We start from the raw sequence: 14,813 nt of genomic DNA, 5'->3' as shown, positions 1-14,813 counted from the left end.
TGCGGAGTGCAGGTAACAAACGGCAACTGAAAACAGTTCATCTCCAGTTCAGGTTTTACAAATTTCTTTCTCAGAGCTGCCATGATTCGGGTTTACATTGGAGGGAGGGAAAAATATTAAAGAAAAACCTTCAGACGCGAACGTTTAAATTTACTCCGATCTGGGCTCAGGTTCAGCAAACTACATTGCTTACATTCCAATTACAGTAGTTGCCGTAATTACATGTAGAATCACCGCTTTAGCTCAGAAAAATTTTAGGCGGGACTTTTTCCTTTAAAAATAGATAGCCTTTAACGGATAGAGTTAGAAATACGATTTCAAAAGCTTTTTGTTGGAGTTACCAGAGGTCACAAATGGTCAAAGTTTTGACTTCGGTTCGGAATTTTGATTCTTTTTTATTCATTCATTTATTTTTCGTCAAAAGCGCGATGGGAACAAATTGGTTTAAAGGTTCAAAATTGGTTAAACACTTTGTTTACATTAGTTAGTTCTTACCCTGAGCAGGTCCAGATCCAGATCATTAACTTGGTCTTCAGATCAAAGATCAACGAAGTAGCCAGCTACTGACGTAATGTCAAACTGCTAACTAATGTCAGGTTACTCTGCAACCATCTACAACCATTTGAAGTCCTGCTTTAAATGCCCCGAGCTGGACGGGAAAATCTGTATCTCAACTTTCAAATTTTGGCATTTTTAGAAAATCAATAATAAATGGTGATGACGCAATAAGTAAAATACGTTAGTTTATTCCAATGAAAATTTCGATTGGCGAAAGGTATTAGTATTACTGGAACAAAAGAACAAGAACTCAAACAACAAGCCTTGCTAAAGCCTGAACAAGTTTATCTTCATCCTGTGTAGGTAACTCCATAGCACCACCACGTGTTAAGTTGAACCTGTTTTTACTGTTTATACGTGAGTAACGAACATCTTGGAACAAAGTCTTGGACTTTCGGCCTAACCTCTCTACAAATCGATGAACCAAATCAATTTGGAAATCGTCTGTCTGCTAATAGACATAACTAAACCTTACCTAACTAAAGTACTAAAACCCAGCAGCTTGCTGTTGAAAAACTATCAAAGGTCATAGCATTGTAGCGATCTGAACAGAAAAGTAGCGGCCTGGGTGGTATTTTTAATACCATTACATCATTTCGTGCAAAAGTGTTTTCTAGTTATTGATTGAAGTTTTTGAACTTGTTTTTTGATAAACATTTCTACTGTCGTTTGATATTTGGAAACTTGCGCTGAATAACTTCGTGTGAACACTCCTTTTATTAGGTTTCCATGTTGTTTTCCAGCACCTGTGCTGATAAGAAGTCTTTATCGGAAATGTCCGTTTCTTAACTTTAACACTGATTATTTATCTATGTCTCAATGTGTCAGCTTTAAGTGCATGTATCTCACATTGTTTTCCTCGCTGCACATGTTATGAAATGCTGCGTTTTTCTTGTCGAACATTTTCACTCCCATCGCTTCACGTCATATTAGCCCGCACTTCTACCAGCGAGCGCAGATTGTTGTAATATTTAAACCTTTCGGCTGACAAGAGGTTAGAGTATTCTAACCGAACGCAACAATAGAGTCAGATAATTCAACAGGTAAATTAAGTTAAGATACTCATAAGATAAGACAAAGGCTCTTCAGATTCAGTTTCTATCAAACATGAATGAGGTCAATAGAAATGTATTACAGTGACGAAATACACTTGGCAGTGACATCGCAAAGAAGGGATTTTAAGAAACTAGGAGACTGTTGTTTTGTGATTTACTCCACATTGACTGGTTTTGGTCAATATCTTTCATCGAGAAACTTTTCAATGGTGTTAATATCTTGCTTCGGTTCAACTGGTTTGCAGCTTTAAAATACATCGGGATATAGCCCACGTGACCATTCGAATAACACTGCAAGAAAAAATAAAATAGCGCATTTGCAACAAAATTTATCTGAAAAAATATAGATTGGAAAACTTTCCACATTTTAACTTCATTTCAAGATGAACACCAGGTTTTACAAGATACGTCCGCAATTTAACAAACAAGACAAAACAGCAACGAATGCAAAAACTCACTATGGTAAGGAGAGCGCCTTTCTTAACGTTCGGCTTGAAAGTGATAAAAGTTGGAATTGCTTCAACTGGACCGTGAATAAATCCGCTTTGACATGAACATACAGAAAATTTATCATCACCCATAACTAAACAACTAACAGCCGCACAAACTACTGAAAATGGGATGTTTGCAGTGATACACATTGGCTCTATTCAACTGAGACTCATAAAATGGATAGCTGATATAATCAAGGATACCTTGGCGTAACGGATACGACCGGGTCAGATGCCAAAGCATAAACGGCCACCAAGTGACATCTCGGATCATCTCGGCCAAACATGACAGCAAGACGTTCTCCTGTTGGGTCGACACAAATGGAGTGGATGATGTTGGATGGTGATCTAAGCGAAAAGCAATAAACTTATGTTAAGTCATGGACCATACACTTTCGCAAAACAACCCAACTGATGTTCCAAGAAACACGAAAGACCATGGTGTCATAAAAAGCAATCGGATTGGCATTTCCTCACATAACGTTCGATGACTCATGTTCACGCTCATCATCTGGTGTCAGATCTAAAATGACCGAAGCGTGTTTCGGTCCATCGAGCACAGGTTGGTCAAATGAGGAGGAGTCAGAAAAGGTGAGAGAGTAAATCCTAGGATCACGATAAAGAGCAAAGAGAAGCAATGTTCCACTTGGATTCCAACAGGAGCTCTAAAAGATCATCAACCATTCTCAATTTGAGTTCAGTGCACACAAAATATTTATAAACACCGGAAAAAATTATGGAAACTTCTTGAGATGAACGAAGGAAGGTTTAAAGATTTGGACGATGAACTTCTATCAGTGGTTTTAAAATATCATTTTAGTTATTTTTAAATGCTCTGCAGCATCAGTTGAACCTGAACTCTTCCCGCCAACTTTGACCATCGTTCGTTGGTCCATGTTGCCGTCTCAAAAACTCGAAAGGACGATGATGGTGTCGTTGTAATCACTTTATTGCCATCGGGTGAAAACAAGAGGCGGGATATGCCACCGCAAGCCGTGACATGCTGGATGACCTGTGACTGCTTCATTGATACGTTCCACACCTAGAAATCAGAAAATAATGCAATACAGTTACGGATTATTACAACACAACAAACATCTCGGAACTTTGAAAAGCATCCAAAGTCTCACCACAATGGCAGAACTCAATGTAGATGTCGTAAACAAAAGGTCCAAGCCACGAGGGTTCCACCCAATAGACGTCACTGGACTGTGGCCAGCATGAGATAAAACTTGGACAGCCCCAGAGGAAGGTCGTGTTGACAGTGAAGTCGGGTCAATGTTCCAAACCAGAACAGCAGTTTGAGTCCCGACAGCGAGCGTGGAAGCTGACAACGGTTTCCAAGACATCATTGTCACGTTGCGCTGGAGTTTATGTTTAAGCATCGGCACCAACTCGCTGTAAGGACCATAAATAACAACTTGTTATTCAATTTTTTTTCCACCTCTTTGTTGTTGTGCCGTAGCATTATAACCAACACAACACATTTTATTGTGACAATTTCGCTTGTTCTGTCACATCTAACGTCTGAAATTGATTCAAATAAATTAACTATAATAAGAATATAAAATAGACTACTTACTTGTCATTATAATGTATTCTTATTGTGTCGTCTTTCAAAGCAATGGCGAATTTGTCTGCATGAGAATGCCAACATAAATATCGAATAGGACTTTCCTGCCTAATATACAAAAATACTCAATGGGTTAAAAGTCCAGTAACTCAACAGATGAACAAAATCACTGATATAAAATCAGCCGTCAATAATTTATTGCAAATTCTCACCAATTACTGTTTTCTGAAAAAGACGCAATTAGCTCATCGTTTGAAAGCTAAAATAAAAAAAAACAGGCCATTGTAGTTTTTTGCTTAACTGACACATTTTACTCAAACACATACAGCTGGCATCAGAGCCACCACAATGTACCTTTAGGTGAGGGAAAAGTGTCAACTGCATTCCGCTTAGCCACCTCAGTGAAACGAGCAATACATGACAACTGTGCTTGATGTACGGAGACACTGCAACGACAAAACTAAAACTAAGGTGGAATTGTATTTTTAAGCTAATATCATTGCCACTAAAGTATGATTTTATTCTTGTTGATAAAAAACTTACTGGTATATACAAAATTGAAACATTAAAGATATACTAACAAACACCCTAAGTGTTGTTGAGCGATATAAGCAGAGGACAGACAGCTTGCTTTCTATCTTGTGATTAAAAGAACTTTGTCTATTATTTCTAATTTGGAAACAAAGTTCTTACCCTGTTCATCTGACTCATTGTCACATATTTCTGTCAAGGCTCCAATAATTCCATGGCTGTACCTGAAATAAAACTCAAGCTATGTTGACACAATAGAACCACAAGTTGGCAAGAAATTTATCAAATGCATTGATATACCAGCACCCGAAAGTACAGGTTGAAAAAGTCAGTTTGAAAAAAGCATCCGACTTAAATACCTTGCATATTGATATACAAATAAATTTAAACTCTAAATAAATGCCTACAGTTAAGTTAATAACCTCACCTACGACACATTAACCATGATACTGGCAAACATGACCTTACTAATTTGTGACTTTTTCATGTATATATATCTAATAATGGCATCATAAAAATCATAATGCTAAATTTATTTGAAAAAGACGCACCAGGCTGCTTGTACGCGTTGCATCAACGTCTCACTGTGCTCAAGAAATGCAGATTGGGCACTTTCATGAGTTACGGCAGATTTACGTAAACTTTCTGCAGTGACATGTATGCGGGGATAGGAAGCAATCTAGAAGCAGGAAATATATTTTTGGAAATGTTCGAAAACTGACACAATGTTCACCAAGTGTTTTATTTATCAACTTTTTCATTCAACACTCGCGTAACTTGCCGCCTTCTTTGCTAATTAGGAGTGGAAAAACTCACCTAAGTAGTCAGACTACTAAAAATTTTGCTAGTGTGATTACATTGCAAACTTGTAATCTGACGCAACAACAGTACAATACAGTTGCTTTGCCGAGTTTAGTTTTGGACAAAAGTTTGGCATTGATTCTATTTCATTCCTACGCAGTGGTTTTGTTCGATATAAGGTCGCATTAATTGATCAATATTGCTTGTGATGGGAAATGCGTAAAAGTCTGTGTGGTGTCTGTGCTGCCTTACACAAGTCATTTTTCTTTTTGTTTCAAGCTAAGTTTAAAATATTAGACTAGCAGTATATATGAACAGAAATATTATAATTACACATTCCGCAGGTACCACGCAAACTCCTACGCCTTTCATGTTGCACGCTACACTGATCACGTAACATGATCTCATATTGAACAAAACCAAAGGCTAAGATGGTGGTAAGATTCAAAGTGTGGCAAAACAAAAACCAGGCAACATTTTTTTAATATAATTTCTTCACTGTGTAAAGAAATTCATATGCTACACACCTGAGCAAAATCTTTACAATCCAATACCCAGAACGCTTGCATTTAAAAAAATAAGAAGTGGTTTGGCAATTTCCATTGTTATGTAGGACTATAGGCGATCAAAAAAATCTTGCCACTCAGACCGTAACTCGGAAAGGATATATATGATATCTATCAACACAAAACTACGCTATTCTTACCTCATTTACTAAATATTCTCCCCCAAAGGAAGTTTCGTTCACCAACTCACCGTTCACTTCACAGATGGTTTGATTGTGCAAGTGAGACATTGTCAGAGTATTCGAGTTTTGTAGCTGAGCAGTCTTTAAGTATTAGTAAAAACTGGGAGAGTACAGCTGCGCATCTAACAACAGGGTTTTACTATTTTTAAACAAACCACTTGCAATAAAGTAGATAGAATTATGTTGTACATAGGCAATAAAATAGTAGAGATATGTAGCAAGGGGATTATTCGAGCAAATCCATATACGAAGTGGGTTGCCACAAACGATTCCCGAATCTATTCCAATCAGCACCCGAAGATAAAATTATAATAAATCTAAAAGTTGCCAAATCTTCATCCAATCATTTCATTTTTCGCCTTAAATGTGGAGACGAAAAAATGTGCTGATGCAGATGGCCACAAACATATTAACAATTACAATGATAGTTACCACAAATAAGACAAGCAAATGGGGCAACGCCTCAAGACAGAAACATGCCTTATGAGTTATGACAACATAATGAGAAAGAATAGAATTTTTAGCAACAGCACGGGATGAAACCAAACCCAAAGTCCAAAAAAAATAATTTAAACGCATTAAACTAAAACCAAAGTTAAACCGATAGTAAAGTTTTGCAGGACATATAGGCCTGTATACCCTGTATCACAGTTAAGATAGAACCGATTTCTGTGTCTGGATGGAAAATGAAAAACCCCAGACCTCTTTAATTCGGACCACTTTGTTTCGTCATAAGATGTCGGTTTAGCAGGGTATCTAGATTATCGGAAAGCCAAAGATCAGTCACATGCAGCACCTTGTCAAAATGTAGTACACAACATAATCCAATTCAAAGTACCAAGTTTCTGGCTGAACAGCAACTAAAATCAAATAATAATTAATTTTTGTATGATCCAACCCAAAATTATTATGCATAGATATAGTCGGCTATTGTTTTCGTCAACTAACTACTGTATCTAGGACAATCGTGAATTTTTGCTTCACTCTTAATAGCCTATAGACAGGTAGCCTATATCGGATTTTATTATTATTCATTTAGCACATATGCTCCAAAACTTTTCTGTCAGAGTCGAACAGCGGGATTTCCAGATTAAAGGGGTAAAATGCATAGGAAGAAATCCGTTCCCTGCAATTTTGTGTCGGATAACGGGGATTCCGGTTGTTCAGGGTTTGGATTAACGAGGTTTGACTGTATACCGCCGGGTACTGTACTGAGGCCAGAATGGACTTTAGGGCCTTTTCATCGAAGATCTACAGCGAAAAGCCAAAGGCAATTTTTATGCCGGCGGAGTTTGGCGTAGGCCTAGCCTAGGCCTATGTCAATTATATCAACGTACAAACTAACATATTTTTCAAGTTGGCATATTTGCAAATTAAACTGTTTCGAGGAAATGGTCATGTAATTATGCTGGCGTAAATCTTCGGCGGACGAAAGCGATATTCCGCAAATGTATTCGGGTTTGGGTTCACATCAGCCCAACCCTTACCAATTGCTATAGGCATATATAGCCTATGCCTAATTGTCTATTCATCCAACTTCCAGAACAGACAAAATAAAATTATTAATTTAGGGGCTTTCCCATATTAAAAATGTTAATAGAAAAGACATTGCAATATACAATTAATTAAAAAACAAATTGCATAAAAATCACTATCAAAAATAAACTATCATATAAGAGTTTAACAAAAATTGTTAACAATTTAAAATTACTATATTGACTGTAAAACTATAGAAGTATATAAGGAGCATGAATGTACAAAAAGTAGTGCAACAGCATCTTAGTAAGTATTTTATAAAAAAAAAACTGTAACATTCATAAGTTGTTTAAAATAATTAAGATTTTTAGTTTAAATTTTTTTTATTATGCTCACGTTCACTAGATTTTAATTTTTCATCTGTAGTTTTAATTTAATCGCTAACGGTTTTACCACACACGTGATCGAATAGCACTGAAGCAGATCAAACAGCATGTGTTGAAATCTAGAAGAATCTACCGTTGCTAGATACCATTGCTACGTTCCTTGTTCTGTTTTACGTGTTGATTAAAATTCATCTGAACGTAGTTGAATTATCTCAAAGTTACACTTTTTATTGAGAAAGCATTATCGTGATGGCGGCACCAGTTCTTGTACTCAGTAAGTAATTGTTTTTGAAGCCATAAAATGCTTTTATTGTTTAGCCTAGCCTATTTTTCGCCAATTAGGCTAACAGTCGTCGCAGTAAAAATTAACAAAATTTGACACTGCGACTTTATCCATTATTAAAAATATCGCCTAGATTACTTTGCTTTTACCCCACAAGCAATGACAGAAGTCTTACATGTTAGTACGATAACTTCGTTTTACACATTATATTTTTAATCAATATTAGGCCTAATCTATCGCCTTGACTGAAAAACACGGCAGTCTTCGACAAGAAATTGTACCTGCAAAGATGCAGTTTTTGGCGTAATGGCGTGCACTGAAGCTTCGATTCTTTATTTATTATAAATTGTCACTCAACCAACCAGCTTCTCTTTATTTAATTGGTGTGAAGATAAAAGATTTGGTTTGTGTGTTGATGAATCTCGTGTGTGCAGGTACCACACTTCCACTGTGGTCTGTCGCCAGCAATCATGGACCTTGATTGCATAATTATTAATTGGCAGCGTCTACTTTACCAGCTGCCAAATACGGAAAAGGCAACTTCGGTAAGCGGCATGCCAGACTGCTGGGTATGACAGTTATTGCCGAGCAAAATTCCGTGTGCACTGCTATTTGTGGTACATGGCTGTTCGGCCTATTTTATAAAAAAAATCTCAGGTGTGCTCTTACCATATTCTGCTGTCTGACTTCTGGGTGCAGAGTAAAATGCACTCCAGGGCAAACAGGTGTCTAGAAAGAAAGTGGGCTGATTTATGCTCCGATTTACAATGCAAAATTACTGTTTAAAACCGATATCTCTAAAAATAAAAATACCAAAGCCACTGATTTTTTACACAATTTCTATCGTATGGGGCCACACCTTGATGGCACAAGCGCTGGATAGCCACAAGTCGCAGTGGACACCCAAGATCTCAGCGAAAACTGCCATACTGTGCAGACGGGCGGTGATGGTAAATGCAATTGGAATTTTCCTACTTCAGTAACAATTGGCCAGTGAATCAAGACTGCTGAGTTTGATATAGGCACACTCAATATTTTTCATGAGCTTCAGTGGCGAACTTAAAATGTGTTATTTTGTACTTAATGTCTTGAATAGAACTTTTGTGCACTCAATTTTTAATTGATTTAAAGATTAAATAAGTCAAGATCTGTACGTTACTGGGTAATTGGATCTTGCTAGAAACAGCCATACTTTGTAGTCTAGTCGTAAATTATTTTACCAGTCGTGGGTTATCAAATTAGGAAAATATGAATATGGTAAATGACAACTAAGCTTGTCTATAAATGAAACTATTGCTAATTTTCAACTTAAAATGACATACTCATTCTCCCGAAATCTCAATTAATCTCAAACTGTCACCTCTCATAACTTACCTCAAAAGTAAAGTAGAAAATAATCAAACATTGACGGGATTTGAACCCCAAGCCTCCTGAATACCAGCTCTGGCACCAATCTGTATGCCAGGTCCCTGCCTTTTTTCCTAACGCAAAAACGAAAGAGCAAACATAAACATATCAACAAAAATCTGTCAGTTATTGTATTGCAATTTTTCAACTTTTGTTAATGGACGCTTGTGAAATAATCACATTGCACATAGGTTTCTGTTGTCGTATTGATAGAGTTTTGACATTATGATGTTTTTTATGTTATTCTGCTTTTTAGATCAAAATTCAAAGAGGGAATCTGGTAGAAAAGTCCAGCTTGGGAATGTAAACGCAGCAAAGGTAAAGCAGTTTAAGAGATTTCTTGCTTTAGTTTCACTGGATTGCATCTTGTTGTTGTTATAATAATAACAACTTTCTTATATTTTCTTAGACAATTGCTGATGTGATTCGAACTTGCCTTGGACCAAGATCCATGTTAAAAGTGAGAAAATCTATCATCGTTATTGTAGTGGAAATTCCTCTGTTTATACTTAATTTAGTTGCCTCTTGGTGATTGATCATTTTATACTGATTGACTCACGCAGATGTTGATGGACCCAATGGGTGGTATTGTGATGACAAATGATGGAAATGCGATTCTGCGTGAAATCACCGTCCAACATCCGGCTGCTAAAACCATGATTGAGATCAGTCGTACTCAGGATGAGGAAGTTGGAGATGGGACAACATCGGTTATCATACTTGGTTAGCATCAGCAACTTTGTGCATCTCACGAAACTTTCATTGACTTTTAATCATTCTCTTCAATAGCCGGTGAAATGATGTCGGCTGCGCAACAGTTTCTGGAGCAGAAGATGCATCCCACTGTCATCATCGCTGCTTATCGCAAGGCACTTGATGACATGCAAGATTTATTAACACAATTAAGGTGAGATCTTGCATTTATTTGAAGAAACAATTTATTGATGTTTTGGACAAATATTCCTTACAGTGTGGAAGTGGATGTTACAAAGAATGAAGAAATGCGTAAAATTGTCAAAAGTGCAATTGGTACAAAGTTCATCAACAAATGGGCAAATTTGGCCTGTGACATGGCGATCAAATCAGTGAGCACGGTTGCGATTGAAAACGCTTCCACCGGCCGTCGTGAGATTGACATTAAACGATACGCAAAAGTGGAAAAGGTGTGCAAGATGTTAATATCTCTATTTTGATATCCAACCAAATATTGTTGCAGTCGTGAACCAGTAAAACAAATTTGCTATTCCAGGTTCCCGGTGGTACATTGGAAGACTCTGAGGTTTTGAATGGTGTGATGTTAAACAAGGATGTCACTCATCCAGGGATGAGGAGAAAAATAGAAAATCCTCGAATTTTGCTCCTGGACTGCTCCCTGGAGTACCAGAAGGGAGAGAGCCAGGTTAAAATCTTCATTATTTCACTAAATATAGTTAATTCCATCCTCTAAGTTCTTAATCTTCCTTCAGACTGACCTAGAGCTAAGCAAAGATACAGATTTTGAGAAAATTCTTCAAATGGAAGAGGAGCACGTGAAAAGAGTGACCAATGACATCATAAAGTTTAAACCTGACTTGGTCTTCACGGAGAAAGGAATTTCAGGTGGGACTTTTGATTGAAGACTCACAAATGTCTTTTATGATTTAATAGTTCAGATGCGCTCACCTTGCTTATGCCGTCTTCCTTACGATTGCATTGTTATCTACATCTTGCCAGATTGGTGTTGTCGAAAGATGTTATTTATTGTTAGTAGTTTTCTATTCTTGTTTGAAATAGGCACACTCAATATTTTTCATGAGCTTCAGTGTCGAACTTAAAGTGCATTATTTTGCACTTAATGTCTTGGATTGGACTTTTGTTCCATCAATTTCACATGATGACACACACATCAATTTTTAATTGATTTAAAGGTTATATAAGTCAAAATCTATACGTTACTGGGTAATTGGATCTTGCTGGAAACAGCCATTTGTATGGTTGTTTCCAGCCATAACAACCATTTGTAATTTTCTATTTTTGGTATGTTAAATTTCATAAAAGAGTAGTTTCATGAATTTCGTAAATAGCCAGCTACCACATGGTAATCTTTTCATCATTGCACAGAACACTTTTACAACTCTTGTTGGCCAGCACCATCAGGTGGGTGGTCATTAAATGGCAAATTAATCAGCCGGCCTCAATGAGCTTAGTGCAAAACTTACTAAGTGTTGTAGGTATGTATGCAATTATGCATGGTGTGGTAGGTTAAGATGCAAACATTGCTACAGAACTATGGGTGAAGCATATGATGAAAGGTCTAAAACGGCTGAGTTATGTGTGCGCTTAATAAAATCATCCCAAAGAACAAATGACACTGTAAGTAAGACGGCTTAAAATAAGGGTAAAACATGTGAATCATGAAGCAGCGGGATTTCCTTCAATGCTGCCTTATTGATTCTTAGTTTTATGTTTATGGATTTTTCATATCAACTATTTCCTAGATCTTGCTCAGTATTTCCTGGCAAAGGCCAACATCACAGCAATACGACGAGTTCGAAAGTCGGACAATAACAGAATTGCTCGTGCATGTGGCGGCACCGTGTGTTCAAGAACGGATGAGATCCGAGAAGAGGACATTGGAACAGGAGCCGGGCTTTTTGAGATTAAGAAATATGGGGATGAATATTTTACATTCATAACCAAATGCAAGGACCCGAAGGTATAATGTTAATGATGATGATAATGACATCATAATATGTGACCACAAGGTGTGAATGCTTGCTTGTGTGGTCAACTTTCACTGTTTAAACGGTTACTTGACTGCTTACACTCTTTGCATTACGTCATGATACAATAATCATATTCTATTGTATCATTAGAATTATGATTCTATATAAACCGCCCATAGACCTTTCAAGTATTTGGGTTTAGTGGTCGTGCTAATTGTTGTTAGCAAGTTATTAGCATTGCTGCCTCTGTGCACGTTTAAGCCATTTTTGCCTTAGTTTTTTTCACGTGCACTGATGTATGCAAATCATAACTAGCTTCATTTTTTATCCCAACTGCACTGATGATGAAAAATGAAATGATTAATTGATCCAAACATCTACCAGGCATGCACAATCCTGCTTCGAGGAGCTAGTAAGGATATTTTGATGGAGGTGGAACGCAATCTCCAAGACGCCATGCAGGTCGCTCGAAACGTCATGGTGAACCCGCGATTACTTCCGGGAGGAGGCGCTGTTGAAATGGCTGTTGCTCAAGTAAGCCGCTATAGTTTCCATTTAAGTCTTGCAGTATTATTTGACATTAACTTAACTATTTTTTTCAGTTAATGAGGGAAAAGTCGAAGTCGATGACAGGTGTGGAACAGTGGCCGTATCGAGCCGTGGCTGATTCGTTGGAAGTTATCCCTCGTACTCTGATACAGAATTGTGGAGCGAGCACCATCAGAACTATAACTGCACTCAGGGTATTTCAACCTTACCAGATATTACCATTGTGACGTCACTGTGCGTTATAAGTGTTGTCATCTGTTGGACTGTTCAGGCGAAACACGCGAGCGACGGCAATGAAAGCTGGGGGGTGAATGGCGAGACCGGCGACATCCAAGATATGAAGGAGCTTGATGTGTGGGAGCCGCTGTCAGTGAAGCTGCAGATCTACAAGACAGCCATGGAGGTTCCATTTTCTACTCAATTCAGTTTCAGTCGTAATAATCAGTGATTGTGACGTTATAAATGTTGCAGACGGCGATGCTGCTTCTTCGTATCGACGACATCGTGTCCGGCAGCAAGAAAGCGGAGGGGAAGGAGGGCACCAGTGCCCCCGCACCCACTGCACAGTGATGGCAGGTTTGTTGAGTTGAATATTTCTCGCGCGGAGGAACCGTATCAGGGTTGTTTATGCGATTGAGTACCCGTAGTTGCTTCGACTTTCTCGACATTTTGTTGTAAGCTACTGTTTATAGGTGGTCGATGCTACTTAACTTATTCCAGCTTATTACTTCTGTTAATATAGGTTTGTTTTCCAGTTTCATCTCCAGCCACGGTCAACCAGGAATGAAGCTTGTTTTCAAGAATAGACTCATGGCGTGTATCGATGTGATATTTGTTGGTTCCTAGCGGCCCCGTGTCTTGCATGAATATCTTAACGTTTGTTCCATATTCGGCAATAAAAATTTTGTAACAAAAGTTTTGCATTTTTTCGCTAATATCGTCATAGCGCCACCAGTTGGCAAAAGAATGACTTTGTGTCTTGGGTGGTTTTGCAGGTTCGTACTTAAAAAGGAATTTCAGTAAATCTTGTTGTGTAGAGCTCGAAGTCTCTAATTTTAGCCAACTAAGATCAGTTTACTATCCTGACAGTGGGTAACTACCCGTCTATGTACCCACTTACCCACCCGGGGGGGTTTTTTCCAACAAAGAAAAACGAGTTTTAATAGAAAAACACCGGGATTTTTAGATACAATTGCTTTTTGTGACTTGAAAGCATTTCATGAATAACCACAACCATGAACGAGAAAAAACACAAATTGAGACACAACACGCGGTGTTCATGCATCTACATGACCATAGTTTACAGCTTGTTAGTTGAAATAACAGCAGGTCGTATATATGGTGCATGCCGTATTTTCTTGAATAGAAACCGCGGCTACTATTTTTTATTTTTGAACGTTTTGTGCGGCTTCTATTTTTATTACATAAACGTTTTTGTCTTTTAATTGGCGCTCAGTGGGCGTTTGAGTTTATCTACCATAAGTACCGGTAACAAGAAAACGGAAACAGTAAGTCAGCTGCAATTTTATTGTCTCTTTTTGTAAAACCGCTAATTCGACAGCTGCTATTATTGTCGCATTTGTTTAAAGCAAACAAAACCAAAAGGAAATGGAAGTTCCAGTGATAATAATGACTTGAACGATATCAGTATTATTGATAATGATGAAAATGACCATTGATACAATACCGTAGTTGAAATAAAACATATGTACAATGATTGAGTTTTTTTTATTGCATGTCGTTAGATATGTTTGCTTTGTTTTCTTTTATCAGTAAAGAAGCGATTTCATCATTGTCTTCTGCGGCTTCTATTGTTTATTTTTAATCAAATCGTTTCCTAGTTTTTCTGTCTTTCCCTAACCTGTTACGTAATTTGCTACGTATATTCCCAAATGTAGAGAAGTTACAGTTTTGATTTTACAAGAACTGAAACATTTATGGTTTCACAATCGTTATCCTCGAACTGAGAAAAGTCTTTGCAAGACTTAAACTCATCGATGATTCCTCATCCTTGAAACCCCTGTCATCGAGCTAGCCATGGTGCAAGTTCCAATCACAGATTTTTTTATTGCATTGCCCCAATTTGGAATTGTCCACCAGGTCCACTGGACAAGAGCAAACGTAGTTAGTGCTTTGCGCAAGGACAATACAACAGTAGTTTCACCGGGTATCAAACATAGGCGGCGTAATTGCAATTGTTCCATAAAACCCGACCAGGTTGGACATTTTACAACCCTGAGTTCTGAGCAT

General features: G+C 37.7%; 2 protein-coding genes across 3 annotated transcripts; one reads left to right on the top strand and one right to left on the bottom strand.

Moving 5' to 3' along the window:
- Positions 1–1,670: 1,670 nt before the first annotated feature.
- LOC143446959 (aladin-like) lies at positions 1,671–6,231 on the bottom strand. The gene is made up of 12 exons (XM_076946846.1): positions 5,716–6,231; positions 4,760–4,887; positions 4,371–4,432; positions 4,032–4,123; positions 3,890–3,936; positions 3,687–3,785; positions 3,235–3,502; positions 2,958–3,146; positions 2,582–2,769; positions 2,309–2,452; positions 2,072–2,156; positions 1,671–1,904 (listed from the first exon to the last, which is right to left on the bottom strand). Exons 1-12 carry the CDS (start codon positions 5,803–5,805, stop codon positions 1,737–1,739), a joined length of 1,560 nt encoding a protein of 519 aa, XP_076802961.1. The 5' UTR covers positions 5,806–6,231; the 3' UTR covers positions 1,671–1,736.
- A 1,502-nt stretch (positions 6,232–7,733) lies between these two features.
- On the top strand, positions 7,734–13,478 carry LOC143446958 (T-complex protein 1 subunit gamma-like). 2 transcript variants are annotated; one of them, XM_076946844.1, is made up of 14 exons: positions 7,734–7,893; positions 9,566–9,627; positions 9,719–9,769; positions 9,873–10,032; positions 10,099–10,216; positions 10,280–10,472; positions 10,559–10,708; positions 10,776–10,908; positions 11,787–12,004; positions 12,399–12,548; positions 12,617–12,757; positions 12,835–12,966; positions 13,035–13,139; positions 13,319–13,478. In XM_076946844.1, exons 1-13 carry the CDS (start codon positions 7,869–7,871, stop codon positions 13,131–13,133), a joined length of 1,632 nt encoding a protein of 543 aa, XP_076802959.1. In that variant the 5' UTR covers positions 7,734–7,868; the 3' UTR covers positions 13,134–13,139; positions 13,319–13,478. The 2 variants fall into 2 exon arrangements, with proteins under 2 accessions (XP_076802959.1, XP_076802960.1); XM_076946845.1 differs by having other exon boundaries at positions 13,306–13,478.
- Positions 13,479–14,813: the final 1,335 nt, after the last annotated feature.

The sequence above is a fragment of the Clavelina lepadiformis genome, chromosome 2 (assembly GCF_947623445.1).
Source record: "Clavelina lepadiformis chromosome 2, kaClaLepa1.1, whole genome shotgun sequence".
Classification (NCBI taxonomy): Eukaryota; Metazoa; Chordata; class Ascidiacea; order Aplousobranchia; family Clavelinidae; genus Clavelina; species Clavelina lepadiformis.
The sequence above is the reverse complement of the archived record's forward strand: the minus strand, read 5'-3'. Positions and strand labels throughout refer to the sequence as shown.